This window comes from Hipposideros armiger, unplaced genomic scaffold, assembly GCF_001890085.2.
Source record: "Hipposideros armiger isolate ML-2016 unplaced genomic scaffold, ASM189008v1 scaffold_8, whole genome shotgun sequence".
NCBI classification, from domain to species: domain Eukaryota; kingdom Metazoa; phylum Chordata; class Mammalia; order Chiroptera; family Hipposideridae; genus Hipposideros; species Hipposideros armiger.
In genome coordinates this window covers 5,863,325-5,877,130 of record NW_017731358.1, presented here as the reverse complement: position 1 = coordinate 5,877,130, position 13,806 = coordinate 5,863,325, and the positions used below count along the sequence as shown (strand labels likewise).

The following is a 13,806-nucleotide window of genomic DNA, read 5'->3' as shown; positions in this document are numbered from 1 at the left end:
TTTTGAGTTAATCCTGTTATGGGGGAGAAACCTAGAGAACCCAAGCTGACACCCCCAGTGCTGGCACTGGTTCCCCCCCTACACAGTCACACCTATGCACAAACCCACCTCTATGGAAAGCCCTACAAATACCTATTTGCTCAGAGGAACTCTTTTCTGGCTAGTTTTCCCGTCTACAAGTCATGACTTCCTGTACTTTGCCCAAGTCATAAACATATTTCTCAGAGTAAACAGATCTAGGAAGCTGCCTAGAAGGCGGGGACTGCTTCCCATCAAAAATATGTTTTGAGAGAGAGTTCAGTGTGTGTGTCTGTGTGTGTGTGTGTGTGTGTGTGTCCTTCAGGCCCTAGGAAGTGACCTGTGACATAACCAGGAGTCAGGCTTCACTTTCTCTGGGACTTAGGAAACGCCATCTCTCCTGAGGGGCAGTATAGCACAGTGAGCTCTGACGTCAGGCAGATCCAGGTTTGAGCATGGCTCTGACCCCATTCACTATTTGTTCCTGTGCCTCAGTTTCCTCTTCTGTAAAATGTGGATATAATGGCACTTGAATCACAAGGTGGTTAGGAGAAGTTCTTAAAGATGTGGCTGGCTTGAGTAGCTATTACTGTAGGAGTTTATTTATGATTTTATACTACAAAAAAGTTACTCCTACCCTATCTCTTTTATCCTCATGGGACTGGTAGAAAATGAGGTAAAGAATTTTAAAAGCAAGCCACAGCAGCAAATCATAACCACCCCCAAGGGCTGGAAAAAGAGCTGAGGACACGAGAAGTGGCCTTTTGGCTGGTTGCCTTCCCATCGAGACTATAACACTAAGAACCAGTAACACTGCCAGATTCAAAGCAAATCACGGCAGCCAATACTTTAATGAGGTTCTTGAATTTTGCTGATTTTGTCAGTTGCTCATCTGAACAAAATTATATTTTTCAGATTTAGTGTCTGCAGGTGGTTAGTTTAGTTACAGATATCTATGTTCAGTCACCCTTCATCCCCCCCAAGGCAATTTAAGGAGCTCCCCCAAATAGGAATTAAAACCATGCTTTTATGCTATGTAAATTTATAAGCTATGTGAATTCTAGTGAATTCCCTAACTTCCCAGACTAGTTTGTTTGTCTTTTTCATTTTGAAAAATGGTGCTAATATGTATCTACCTTTTAGGAATTTACAAGCGTCAATTAAGCAAACTCAGGTAAAGTACTTGACTTTTATTCTCCCACCCCTTGGCAAGGCAGGAAGACCAAAGGAAATTCCTGCAAATGACCCTGTGCACATGGGGAAGAAAATCATTCTGCATGTGCGTGTGCGTGTGTGTGTGTGTGTAGACATGTACATACACATATACATATTCATTGTCTCCCCCTCCTCCAAGCCCTTCTGCTTCTAGACTCCGGACAAGAACGCACTGCCCAGAAACCGTCCATCCCCTGCAAACCAGCCTGGAACTTCCCCGTGAGTGATTCTGGGATTGTGACAGAGCCACTTTCTGCACTCGCTCTGGAAGCCTCCTGTGATGGAACCACTTTCACTGATTGTTTAATATGTTCTCTTAGAAAAACTATTTGTTCTGAAAGATATATTGGTCTTTATGGAAATATTTCTGGTGTTGGCTAAGATGTTTATTACTCTAAACTCTCTTAGAGGCAAGTGGCTCAAGTCTTCTCAAGACCCAGCTAAGGAAGTCAAAAAGCCTAAAGAGGGATGAAAGACAGGCTTGCTGCTTCCCCCGCAGACAGCTGCCTGGAAAACATCTGATTGGACACGTTGAGAATCATGTGGGTTTATATAATGAATGCGGCACTCCACTGACTGCCTTTCTCCCCTTCTGCTTCAGTCAAGAAAAGAAAACGTTGAGAAATTGGTATTGCAGAAGAGGTACTATTTGTACCCTACCTTGTTCCAGATGTCTCTTGGCTGAAAGAGAGAGAACTGACATATGACATATGTCACTCCCTGTAGTACAAAAGAAGATGCCAAATTTGGAGATGGGTACTTTAACTCCAAGTGAAACTTCAGTGCTTTCAAGGAATTTGAATTAAGGAGTTCAGAAAAGACCAAGTCTGAAGTGGTACAAGACTGGAAGCCACCCCCCCCCCGCTGACCCCCACGCCTGTCCATAGGGCCATGGGCTGTGTTCTTGCCCACCTGAAGAGCCCAACGCAGAGGTGGGACTAGCCAGGGATGAAAACACTGAGAACAGAGCGTCTGTGAGCCTGCCGTTCATGCTAAAGACACAGCCATTCTCGGTCTGGGCGGGAGGCCTGGGGCATGGCCTGGCAAAGGGGAGGCGGGCTCAGTGTCTAGGTCCCTGAGCGCCATGCTTCCTGGGAATTCTTCCATGCCTCCCTGGAGACCTAACTAACAGAATGGGAAATGCTGAGTCTAGGGGAAGGGTCTCCGAATGCACCAGCTCCAGGGTTTTCTGTTCAGCAAGTATTCCCATTCCAGAGAAAATGAAGGATCTCATGGCTAATGCTCCTCACTAGAGTAACTGCCCTGGTAGTCTCTGCATGCCTGTGTGTTTAAAGATGACCTGTATCTGTGCCTACCCCACCTGGACCTTCCTTCACTGGCACCTCAGCAGCCGCCTGCATCTTTTACAGAATAGCACGGGGCTGCAAGGGCCCCCAGGGTCTCCTCACTGGGTAATCTTGGCCCTTGGAGGCTAAGGCACCTTGCTTACTGAGAAGACCCAGCTAGCCTGTGGCAGCGCCAAAAGGTGATTCCAAAAAAAGTCTGCAGATCCTCGCTTCGGGAGTGGGGGGTGGGGGCGGGGAATAAGTTCCAGAACACATCTTGCTTAACCCAAGTCAAGCATTACGAAGGGAAATCTCCTGCCCTTAAAAATCGTGCAAGTCCCAGGCTAAGATAGCATTTGGGGATTACTGGGTATCTAGGGTTCTCTTTACTTTGTTTTTCTCCTTTAGAGATTTGCAAAGTAACCTGTTTTTCTCATGCTGGACAAGTTACAGGAAGGAATTCACCTGGGTCGGGCTGCTCTCTCCTACCCGTACCGCACCCCCTTCCCCCCAACCCCCACCGCCTGTGGCTAGAGGTGCAGGCAGAGGCCCTCTGAGTGTCACAAATCCCTCTACTGTCTTTAACATGGAATAATCACAAGCCTTTAAAAAAGCTAAACATCACCCATTTAAACTAACTGAAGGGAAAGGCTAATTTTTATTATCCTTTAAAAATAGGAGTCACAGACTATCTGAGGAAAAAGTGGTACTTTAAAGAACATACCAGAAAAGAAGTTTACTGCTAACAAGTAGAAGTTGTGTTAAATCAGCCTTATTTAGCTGGCCTGTAAATGGATGCTTCCAAAGTGCTTGAAAACCATCCAGAGTAGGCCAAACAAGTCCTGTTTCATCTCATTTACATTTTACATCTAGTTAATCCACCCTGATTAGGTAATACACAGACACAGACGTCCACAGATGTCCTTAGGGACAGGCAGGTAAGTCTGGGCTTAATCCAGGTTTACTTTGGATGAATTCTAAATCCACGGGCTCTGAATGAATGTGGCTTCACTGTTTCCATCAATGCGAGTCCTCATTTTATTGAGCAATTCTATTCTTAGCTCTGTGAGGGGGAGGCAGACAGAAAGCCCCATTCCCCTCCATTCCATTCCCCTCCCGGGACGGCATTTAACATGCTGCTCCTGCCAGCTGGCGGGCAGCCACGCCAATGGCCCTGTCAGTACTGGCCGAGGAGAATAAGAAACTAAACCATAAAAGGCCAGAACTGCAGCTCGTGCAGTGGTGATGGGGGAGGGGAATGTGTGGCACCGAGTGGCGCCTGCCCGAGTGGGGGCAGGGGGCACTGATCACAGAAAAGCAGTCCAGAGGAGTTGACCTCGAAGTTCCCCAGGCAGGGCAGATGAGAGAACACCCAGGAAAACTGGAAACCAGTGCTTGCTGATGGGTGAGGGCATGGGGCCAGGTCTAAATGTAAAGGCAGGCTGGATCACTAGCACCAATCCCTCAACCCCCGCAAGTGTTCCTGACTCCATGGGGGAACTACTGAAATAAGCATCCAGTCCCCAAGGAGAGGAAGAGTGAGAAAAGGGCCCCTGCTGTCTTTTACAGATGAGAAACCTATCCCCTGACCCCCTGGTATACTGACTTCCCAGATTTAAAACTCCTGACAAAAAGGAAACAAAAGAAAGATCAGATCAATAATCACCAGGTCAAAGGCTTTCACTCACAACAGTAGGAAGACTCACAAATGCACAAGGACATGGCCTACTATCCATCAGTCTGCTCTGTCACCTGCTGTTCCTTTTCTGTCCTGAGCACCTGCCACGTGGAGGGGGGGCAAGGAGCTGAGCACGACGGACAGTGGACAGTGGGAGACCAGGTAGAAGGCGAGTTGGACATTTCAGGGGAGAGTTGACAATGGCATGAACAACACAGTGACTGGATGGAGAAGAAAAATGAACTTGATAATCAGGCTGGAGACAGATTCAATACCAGGACTTAGGAGACAAGAAAAAAGGAGTGGGTTTAGGATTACAAGGTCATGGTGACCTCAGAAGGGTGGTCCCCGTAGACTACTGGGGTGTGGAGGGGAGGCTGCAGGGAGCTGGAGAGTGCCAGGGAGTGAGGGACAGAAGCAGAGGAGGGACCATCCTCTTTCAGAGGGCTTGGCCATGACGAGAGAGCAGGAGAGAGATGGCAGAGCTCTGGCAACGTTTACGGGAGAAGTAGAGGAGGAGTTGAAGGGAAGAGAGAAGGGGCGTGGTGTAGCCCCCCAAGAGCCTGGGATGCAGAGTGTAGGAGAAGGAAGCTGCCTCAGGGAGAGAAAGGTGGGCCACACCCAGAGCCTGGAGGGTGGAATCAGCCAGGGGACAGATGCCTGCAGATGTAGGACCATGAAGGTGAGCAAGGTCATGCCTGATGCCTCCTGATTCTTAGGGAAGCTAGAGGCCAAAGCCTGAGGGTGACAAACTATCACAGACTGGGGGAGAAGGCACTGACCAGCACTGACACATTGGCTGAGCCTGGATTATGAGAGGGTCCAGACTAAGTCTGGTGTTGATGTAATCTTCCTGCAAGGCCCCCCAAGTCAGGTGTAGGAGCAGTGAAGTCAGAAGGAAGCATTGACTCAAGGTGCAGATTTTCAGGGGGACTCTGTTGGGGGTTAGGCGGTTGACCAGAGAGGGGAAGGAGTTTCAGGTGCTAGCAGGAGAGGGCCTGGAGTAGCAGAGCTCAGGGTCTCCAAAGGGTAGAAAGAGAAGCCAGGAGGGGCTTCACAGGTAGAGAACACTGTAGGGTGTATGTGCGCAGGGTCGGGAGTTCTCTGTGAGCATGATGCAAGCAGCAGTGTGAGAGCAAGGAGAGGGAAAGAAAGTGGGATAATGGGAGGCTGGGGGCAGAGGCGATGGTTGCTACCGGGGTAATTCCCCTGGGAGACAAGATCTCCAGGCCCGGCATCCTGCAGGGGGCTCTCTAGCTTTCCTGCCTTCTGCCTTCCGGGCCACCCATCCCCACTCACCGACCACGGTGAGGTTGACCTGGGCCTGCCTGCTGCCCAGCTTGTTCTCCACCAGCAGCGTGTAACAGCCGCAGTGCTCCTGGCGGGCGGCCAGGATGGTGAGCTTGCTGCCGCTCTCACTGTTCTCCACCTTGATGTGCTCGCTCTCCTGGATCTGCGGGCAGAGAGTGGGCAGGTGCTGGAGACACGAGCCGGGAAAGGAACGGGGCTCCGACCCTCACTCCCGACTCCCGAAGGGATGCAGCTGCCCGAGCTGTGCGGGGCTGCTTTTGTCTGGACTCTGGGCTTCCCCCTAAGGCCCCTCCTCTCTTGCATCCACAGCCAAGCCTTCCTGAGGGGACCAGATCTGGGGAGGGCAGGAGGGTGCTGAGCAGGGTCGGGGAAACGAACTCTGCAGTTGCTGCTCCCGACTGGAGCTCAGGAACATCCCAGTCCCCATGCACCACTCTGGGACGGGGTGAGAGAACACATCTGAGCAAAGTCACTTACAAAGTCACCACCCCGGTGAGTTCTGACCTCTTCTGTGCTGTTGAAACCATAGCCACTAGCTACGTGTGGCTATTTAAAATGTAATTAAGTGGAAACAACCCAAACATCCATTAACTAATGAATGGATAAATAAAATGTGGACTATCTAGACAATGGAATACAATTTGGCCATAAAAAAGATTGAAGGGGGTGGCTGGTTGGCTCAGTTGGTTAGAGCGCAGTGCTCATAACACCAGGGTTGCCGGTTTGATTCCCACATGGGCCAATGTTCTGTGCCCTCCACAACTAGACTGAAGACAACGACTTGACTTGGAGCTGATGGGTCCTGGAAAAACACACTGTTGCCCAATAAAATTTATTAAAAAAAAAAAAGATTGAAGGACTGATTCATGCTACAACATGGATGAGCTCTGAAAACATAATGCTAAGTAAAAAAAGCTAAACACAAAAGAAAACATATTATATGATTCCATTTATATGAAATGTCCAGAATAGGCAAATCCATAGAGACAGAAAGTAGCTTAGTGGGTGCCAGCGTCTGGGGGAAGGGAAGGAATGACTGCTAATGAATCTGGGGTTTCTTTTTGGGGTGATAATGTTCTGGAATTAGATAATTATGATGGTTACACAACTTTGTGAATATACTAAAAGCCACTTTAAAAGGGTGATTTTTTTTTGGTATGTGAATTATATCTTAACAAAGCTTTTATAACAATTTTTTTTTTAAGGAGGGCACAGCTCACAGTGGCCCATGCGGGGATCAAACCGGCAACCTTGGTGTTATCAGCAACACGCTCTAACCAAATGAGCTAACCAGCCACCCCATAACAATTTTTAATTACTTAAAAGTTAAAATTCAGTTCCTTAGTTCCACTAGTCACATTTGGAGTGCTCCATAGCTACATATGGTTAGTGGCTGCATATTGGGTAACAGACATAGAACATTTCCATCACTACATCAAGTGCTGTTGGACAGATGGAACTTGGCTAAACGTCTCTGAAATGGGATGAGAGTCCACCTTACTTTAGACAACCCTGCCCCAGACATGCTTTGGGCAAACATGCTTTGGGATGTTAAAGGCCAGCTTCCCTTCTTCATTTTTGAGACCCACCCTCCTTTCCTTCCCGGTACTAGCCTTTCCTCTCTGGGCCTTAGGACAACTCGAATGGTTTGGAAGTAGAGCAACAGGGGGCTCAGAAGAAATCATGCCTTCTGTAGAGTTCCTGATCCAGTGCCAGCCCACTGTTCTGGGGCCTCTTCTGATCATGCATATGGGCACAACACATGACCAATATGGAAGCCACAAGTTCCTTTAACAGCTGGTTGTTGAGAAATTCGAACATTTTCCCATAGGACCATTATTATAAATGGTAGCCTGATTTCTGGTCCAGTAAGCCACAATTCTAGTTAAAGAACAAGTTATCAATCCAAATACTGAGATCCACTTTTATCCCTTCAGCATGTGGTCAGTTTAAGTTGTTGTCACAGATGGGGTTCAGTGAACTGGCACAAAAATCACAGAAAGCTCACAGTCTGAGAGGTCATCTAGGTTACTGGTTCCATTTTCCTGACTCTGAATAGAATTCTAGACTGAGATATCAAAATTGGGTGAGGGCCAAGGGTGATTCCTACTTTTTCCTTCACACTTTTCTTTATTATACAAATTATCTATAAAGTAGGCATTCTTAGTAGATTCAGAAGAAAAGGTTATTAAGAACTCAGAGTGGGTGAGAAGGTGATGAGCGGATGAGGGGTCTCGCCCATTTCTAAGGCTCCTGTGATGGAGAGAGATGCTGTCTCCGTTACTGCATGTCTCATCCCTTACGACCCAGGGGCTGTGTGGGTGGTTCACAGGCCACTCCCCTCCGTTACTGACCTGCTTTCGGAACTTCATCCAGGTGCAGGTGATGGGCTGGGTGCCTGCCACTTTACCAAACAGCTCCACAGACTCTCCTGCACGCACCTTTTGGTCCTCAGGAAACTGGGTGATCTGAGGGGGCATGGCTAGGAGAGTACAAGTGAGAAAGTAAATGAGGAGGAGGGAGTCTTAGACATTCTGATCTCATTTGGCACTGCTGTCCACATGGGTCTGTTGCTCCTCTCTCGGCTTCCGGAACCTTCAGGGTAAGATGGAGAGCAGTGATCACTGCTCCAGAACATGTGAGCTGATAGGCCTGCTGGGTTTGTTCATCTCTTTATGCTGATGTCCTCAGAAGTGGCCCATGCAATTCACACGGCACAATTCTCCATATGTTGGGTGGTCTGGACTTGGCATCGTATCCTAGTTTTTTTGGATCTACATCCTAACTCCTTAGTTAATTAAACAGCACCTTGCCATCTAACCTGGAGGTGACCCTGGCTGGCAGGATCAATATGGTTCACGTCCTCAAATGTATTTCTGTGGAAAACAGACAAGGTTCTGTACGACAAGGACATATAGGAGCAGAGCATTAAAACAGCACAAAGTGAATCACCTCCTTAAAGGGCAGAGTGGAGGGCAGAGGGTGAGGTGGAATTTCACAGAAGGAATGGGGGAGTTGCTAATACTGTGTGATGCTGTCCATCCAGGGGAAGCAGGAGAAAAGACAAGTAGTGGAAGGGGCTGGGGGCCACGTTGTGCAGAAGCTGTAGGGAAAATTGGGCCTGAATAATGCAGAGCTTAAATTTGGGAGGGGACCACATACCCAGTGGTCAGCCTAACAGGGCAAAGGAAAAACCCCTCATGGCAGATGATCCCCTTGCCCCCAAATGTTGCTGTGACCAATTACCTGCCTTCAGAGGTGTCTTGGGTGCAGGTTTCTTTTTCACAGTTGCATCACCTGAAACAAAGAAGTTCACAGGTTATTTTCTGTCAGTTTTGGTTTTTTTTTCCTCACAAAGCTCATGAATTCTAGGAGAATGCAGTCTTACCTATAGGCCCTTCATCTAGATAGAGCCCTCCCTCGAATATGTCTTTCTGGAGATCTTGGGGTCTCATACAGACAACTTCACGATCACATGAATATCAGTGCTCAGGGGGCCTCTGGAGGGGTCCCTGAAGCCTCCATTGAGATAAAAAACTCAAAAATGCTTAAGCCCCCACTGTCCATTTCAATGATAGCCCCAAACTCACTAACTATTCTCTCACCCTAACTTTCAGGAAACTCAGAAAGGAAATTAAGTCAGATAAACCAACTAAAATTAGCCTTTGGTGTGGATCCAAGAGGTTCAGGCTTCCTTTGAGTCACAGAATGTGGACTGGTGGCCTTCCCTTTTTTAATGTTTATTGAATGGATCAATGAATGAATGAAGAATTGAATGAACCAACCATTCCTAACCATTCCTCCATTCCTAACTCCACTTTCTCCAAACAACTCAAATAAGAAAAATGACCCAAACAGACCAGTCTGGCAGCACAAACATATTCATTGAGCTGAATAACAATGTGGCGAATATGCAAAAATATCCTCAGCCATCTTAATGTCTTGTTTTCATATTTCTTTCGGGGCTTTGCTCAAAAGCCATCTAACCTATTTATCCAAGGGCAATGAAAATCTACCTGCAAACAAATACCTGAACATGAATGGTTGTCATGGCTTTATTTGTAATTGCCCCAAACTAGAAGTTATCCAAATATCCTCAACTGGAGAATAGATAAACTCTGATACCTTCATACAATGAAATACTACTCATCAATTAAAAGAAACAAACTACTGATACACACAACATGGATGAATCTCATTAGTGATTCATCTCTTCCGCTAAGAGAAGCCAGACTCAAAGGCTATGTACTGTATAATTCTCTTTCTATGCATTTTAGGAAAGGCAAAACTACAGGGAAGGAGAGTAGATTAGTGCTTACCAGAGGTGGGCAGCGGGAGGGGTTGGCCATTAGGGGCCCAAGGACATGTTTTGAGGTGATGGAACCATGTCTTGATTGTGGTGGTAGTTACCTGACAATATGTGTTGTCAAGGTTCCCAGAACTATGCACTAGACAGGGTGAATTTTACTGTATGTAAATTATACCTTAACATACACACAAAATGGGGACAAGTCACTTAACCATGGATATCTCCCCTAACCACTCTATATCAAATAGCAACCCCCCATCCCCAGCACGCCTTATCATGCTTACCTCACTTTAATATTTTCCCCTCACGGTACATGTCATATAATAAACTATTTATTTACTTATTTACTTACTGTCTGCCCTTTGCCTCCCCATAAAGCATAAGCTTTTTAAGGGCAGGGACTTTTTTGGTTCGATTTACCCAATGTGCCTGACACATAGTAGGCACTTGATAACTATGTACTGAATGAACGAGTGGGGTTAACAATGATCTATACACAAAGCTTCACCTCTGCATATTAAAGAGGCAGTGCGATGTCCTGGCTTGGACATGGAGTTGCTCTGTGACCACAGGCAAATTAGCTAACCTTGGGGATTATCAGTGGTACACCTATAAAAGGGAAGAGTAATGCTGCCCACCTGAGTACCCCCAGAAGACGGTGTCAGGAGGTGATCCCTGACAGAGGCACTCTAGGAGCACAGAGCTGATGAGGACCAGTCACGTGGTTATGCCCAGCATGGGGCCTGCTGCCACCAGGTTCACCCTGGCTCGTCACCATTATTGAACCATTTGTCCAAATCACAAAAAATTATTGGGGGCCTACAATGTGTCGGGCAAATGCCAATCTGTACATACTATTAGCCTGGGTACTGAGGAGAAAACCAAACAAATGGGAGAAATCAGGGCTGGTCCTCAAGGGCTTAAATGTCAAGGCATGTGGTCCCAGGAAAGGCTTCTTTTTCTTTTGCCATGAAGGACATTTATAGGACAACTGGAACCATCTGAATAAGTCCAATAAATTATATGATAGGATTGTGTCAATGTTAATTTTATGTTTTGATCCCCAAACTGGTTTTATAAGAGAATGGCCTTGGCTTTAGGAAATATACACTGAAGTATTTAGGTGCAGAGGATACCATATGTGCAACTTGCTATCACACTGATCATAAAATGTGTGTGTGGTGTGTGTGTGTGTGGTGTGTGTGTGTGTGTAGAGGTAGAGGGAGAGATGGAAAAAGAGAGGGAGAGAGAAGATATAAAGCAAACATGGTAAAATGTTGATATTTGAAGAATCTGAGTGAAGGGTATACGAGAATTATTTGTACTATTTTTGCAACTTTCCTCTAAGTCTGAATTTACTTCAAAATAAAAGTTAAATAGAAAGTTAAAATAATTTTATCCAGCCAACATGCATGGTTGTTCAAATGAAGGAGAAGGAGTATACCCTGTAGGTTGAGGAGATGGTAAGGAAGGGCTAAGCGGTGTGACGTTGGATGGGCCTGAGGACTAGAGAAGCTCTAACTCGAGAAGGGAGAAGAGCCTGACCCATAGCTCAGCCACAGGGAGGGGCTCAGAGTTGGGAACCAGGGTGATGTTTGCTGGAGGTTGGCCAGAGTACAGGGCTGGGATTAGAGAGCAGTGGTGTGAAGATAGTATGACAATTTAAATGAAAGAAAATTAGAAATTCAGTTCTTCAGTCACACTAGTCACATTTCAAATGCTTACTAGCCACACATGGTCAGAGGCTTCCATACAGTGTAGACATAGAACACTGCCATCATCACAGAAAGTCTGTTGGACAGTGCTGGACTAGAAGGCTGAGTCTGAGAGTTGGGTCTTTGTTCTCAGTGAACAGGGAGTCCTCACACAAACAGCAGTCCGACTGTGCTAGAGGACACCTGGAGGTGTGTCCAGTTCCTGGGGGACAAGGATACCCAGTAAAGAGGCTATTGCCACACTCTTGGAAGGAACTGATCACCCGGGTCCAGCTTTGGTAAAGGCAGCAGAAAAGAAAATATAAATAAGAGACAGAGGAAAAGTCGAAAAAAATTAAGGGCTAAACAAGAGGGGAGGTATAAACTTCCCTTAGAGAATTCTTGCTTGGATCAACGGGGAAAATTATATTGATGGCATATCGGGAGTAAAAGATGAGTTTGGCTTGGTCCAAGTGAATGCTGTGAATGAAAGAATTTAATTTGTATGCAGGAAAAAGCCCAGGATCAGAATTCTAGAGAGAGGTTGGTAGAGACTGGAACTGAAAGATTTCAGGATCAAACATGCAATTTATAATGGAAGCCGTGAGGATGGGTCAGTTCTTTGGGGGAAAAAAATGCACTGAAAGATGAAAAGGGGCCAGGGTCTGATTCCAGGTGATACCCACAGTGAAGATAGCGAGGGGCAGTGGGAGGACTCTGAGAGGCAGGAGAAGGACAGTCACTGTGACCACAGGGAGGACAGAACGGGCACTGGGAAGTGGGCTTAGGCGTGACCAGCACCGAGTCATGTGTGGGGTTGGAGAGGCAAGTGCAGTGGGGCTGTGGGCTCAGAAATCACGCCAGAGGAGATTCTCAAGGAGACAGGAAGGAGTCAACAAATGCACCAAGAATGCTGGAGGTGAAAGGGACAGAAAGAAATGGGGTGAGAGAAGAGGAGTATCAAGCTAAGGTTTCTTCCAAGGTGCGAGGGCAGAGGACAACTTTGAAAGCAGAAGGCTAGGAGAGGGAGAGCCCAAAGACGCTAGATGGAAGAGAATGGGAAAGCCAGATCCTTAAGGAGCAGATGCTGGATGAGATATGCAACACCCATCACTGGCTGAGCCCCCTTCATCCAGGGCTCTTGGAAAGGGAGAGGGCACAGCTAGAAGAGAGAGAACCTCAAGGGAAGAAGAAAAGCTTCTACCAGAGCCAGGATCTGACCTCCTGTGGAAAGGGAAAGACATCTGTTCAGAAGAACTGTGTGGTGGGCTGTTGTTACGGGCTTAGTTCTATTTCTGCACCCCCTTCCTCTCAGATTTGTATGTCGAAGCCCTAATCCCCAGTACCTCAGAATATGACTATATTTGGAGATAGGGTCTTTAAAGAAGTAATTAAGTTAAAATGAGGCTGTTAAGGTGGGTTCTAACCCAATCTGACTGGTGTCATAGAAGAGGAAATTTGGACACACAGAGAGACATCGGGGATGACATGCACAGAGGAGATGCCATGTGAGGACAGTGTGAGAAGGCAGCCATCTGCAAGCCAAGAAGTGAGGCCTCAGGAGAAACGAAGCCTGCTGATACTTTGATCTTGAACTTCCAGCCTCCAGAACTGTGAGACAATACATTTCTGCTGTTGAAGCCATCCAGTCTGTGGAGCTCTGTTAGGACAGCCCCAGCAAACGAACGTGGCTGTGGACAGGCTCTGGGGGCTGGGAAGGAGGTTGACAGCCCCTGGAGGTGTGGGCCAGGAGTTGCTAAGGAGGGGACAAGCAGCACAGCAGGAAATCAGATGACGCCAAAGTCCCTCCCTTTCCCATTCTCGGAGGCCCTGGGTAAAACCTATGCATTCGAAGTAGAGCTTGAACTCGTATTTATCTTTCTATGTTACAGTCAAATGGGATGAAGGCCTAAGTTTTATGTTTGTTTGTTCTATAAATTTGGAGCTTCTGCTGTTTGAATTGGTTAGCATTTGAAACTGGTGTGGTTCCTATTAGCAAAATCAATTTTAAATGTTAACAGTGTTCCGTATCCTATTCTCTACATATTTTATATGACCATCTGCTGTAATCCATTCATTGTGTCTGGGCTTAGGAGAACATAATTAATGCATGGGAAGGCAGAGTCATCACCTGATTCTAAAACCTGGTTTCTTGTAGAGAGCTCGCCTCAGAGGGTTGTCTCTAACCCATACTCGCATCATCCTACTTCTCATATGGTTCTTACCCCAACTAGACACAAACAGGGCACCTCATATTGTTTCCATCTCATGCAATGGACATGGATTTGCGTACAA

General features: G+C 46.8%; 1 protein-coding gene across 3 annotated transcripts in view; it reads right to left on the bottom strand.

Annotated features, from left to right (window-relative positions):
• MYLK (myosin light chain kinase) overlaps positions 1-13,806 on the bottom strand; it is a 123,124-nt gene that overhangs the window by 38,678 nt on the left and 70,640 nt on the right. For all 3 annotated transcript variants that reach the window (XM_019652518.1, XM_019652524.1, XM_019652531.1), the window contains 3 exons: positions 8,755-8,805; positions 7,863-7,990; positions 5,497-5,650 (listed from right to left, as the gene is read on the bottom strand). In XM_019652518.1, coding sequence (XP_019508063.1) covers positions 5,497-5,650; positions 7,863-7,990; positions 8,755-8,805 — 333 coding nt within the window. The remainder of the gene's footprint in view (positions 1-5,496; positions 5,651-7,862; positions 7,991-8,754; positions 8,806-13,806) is intronic.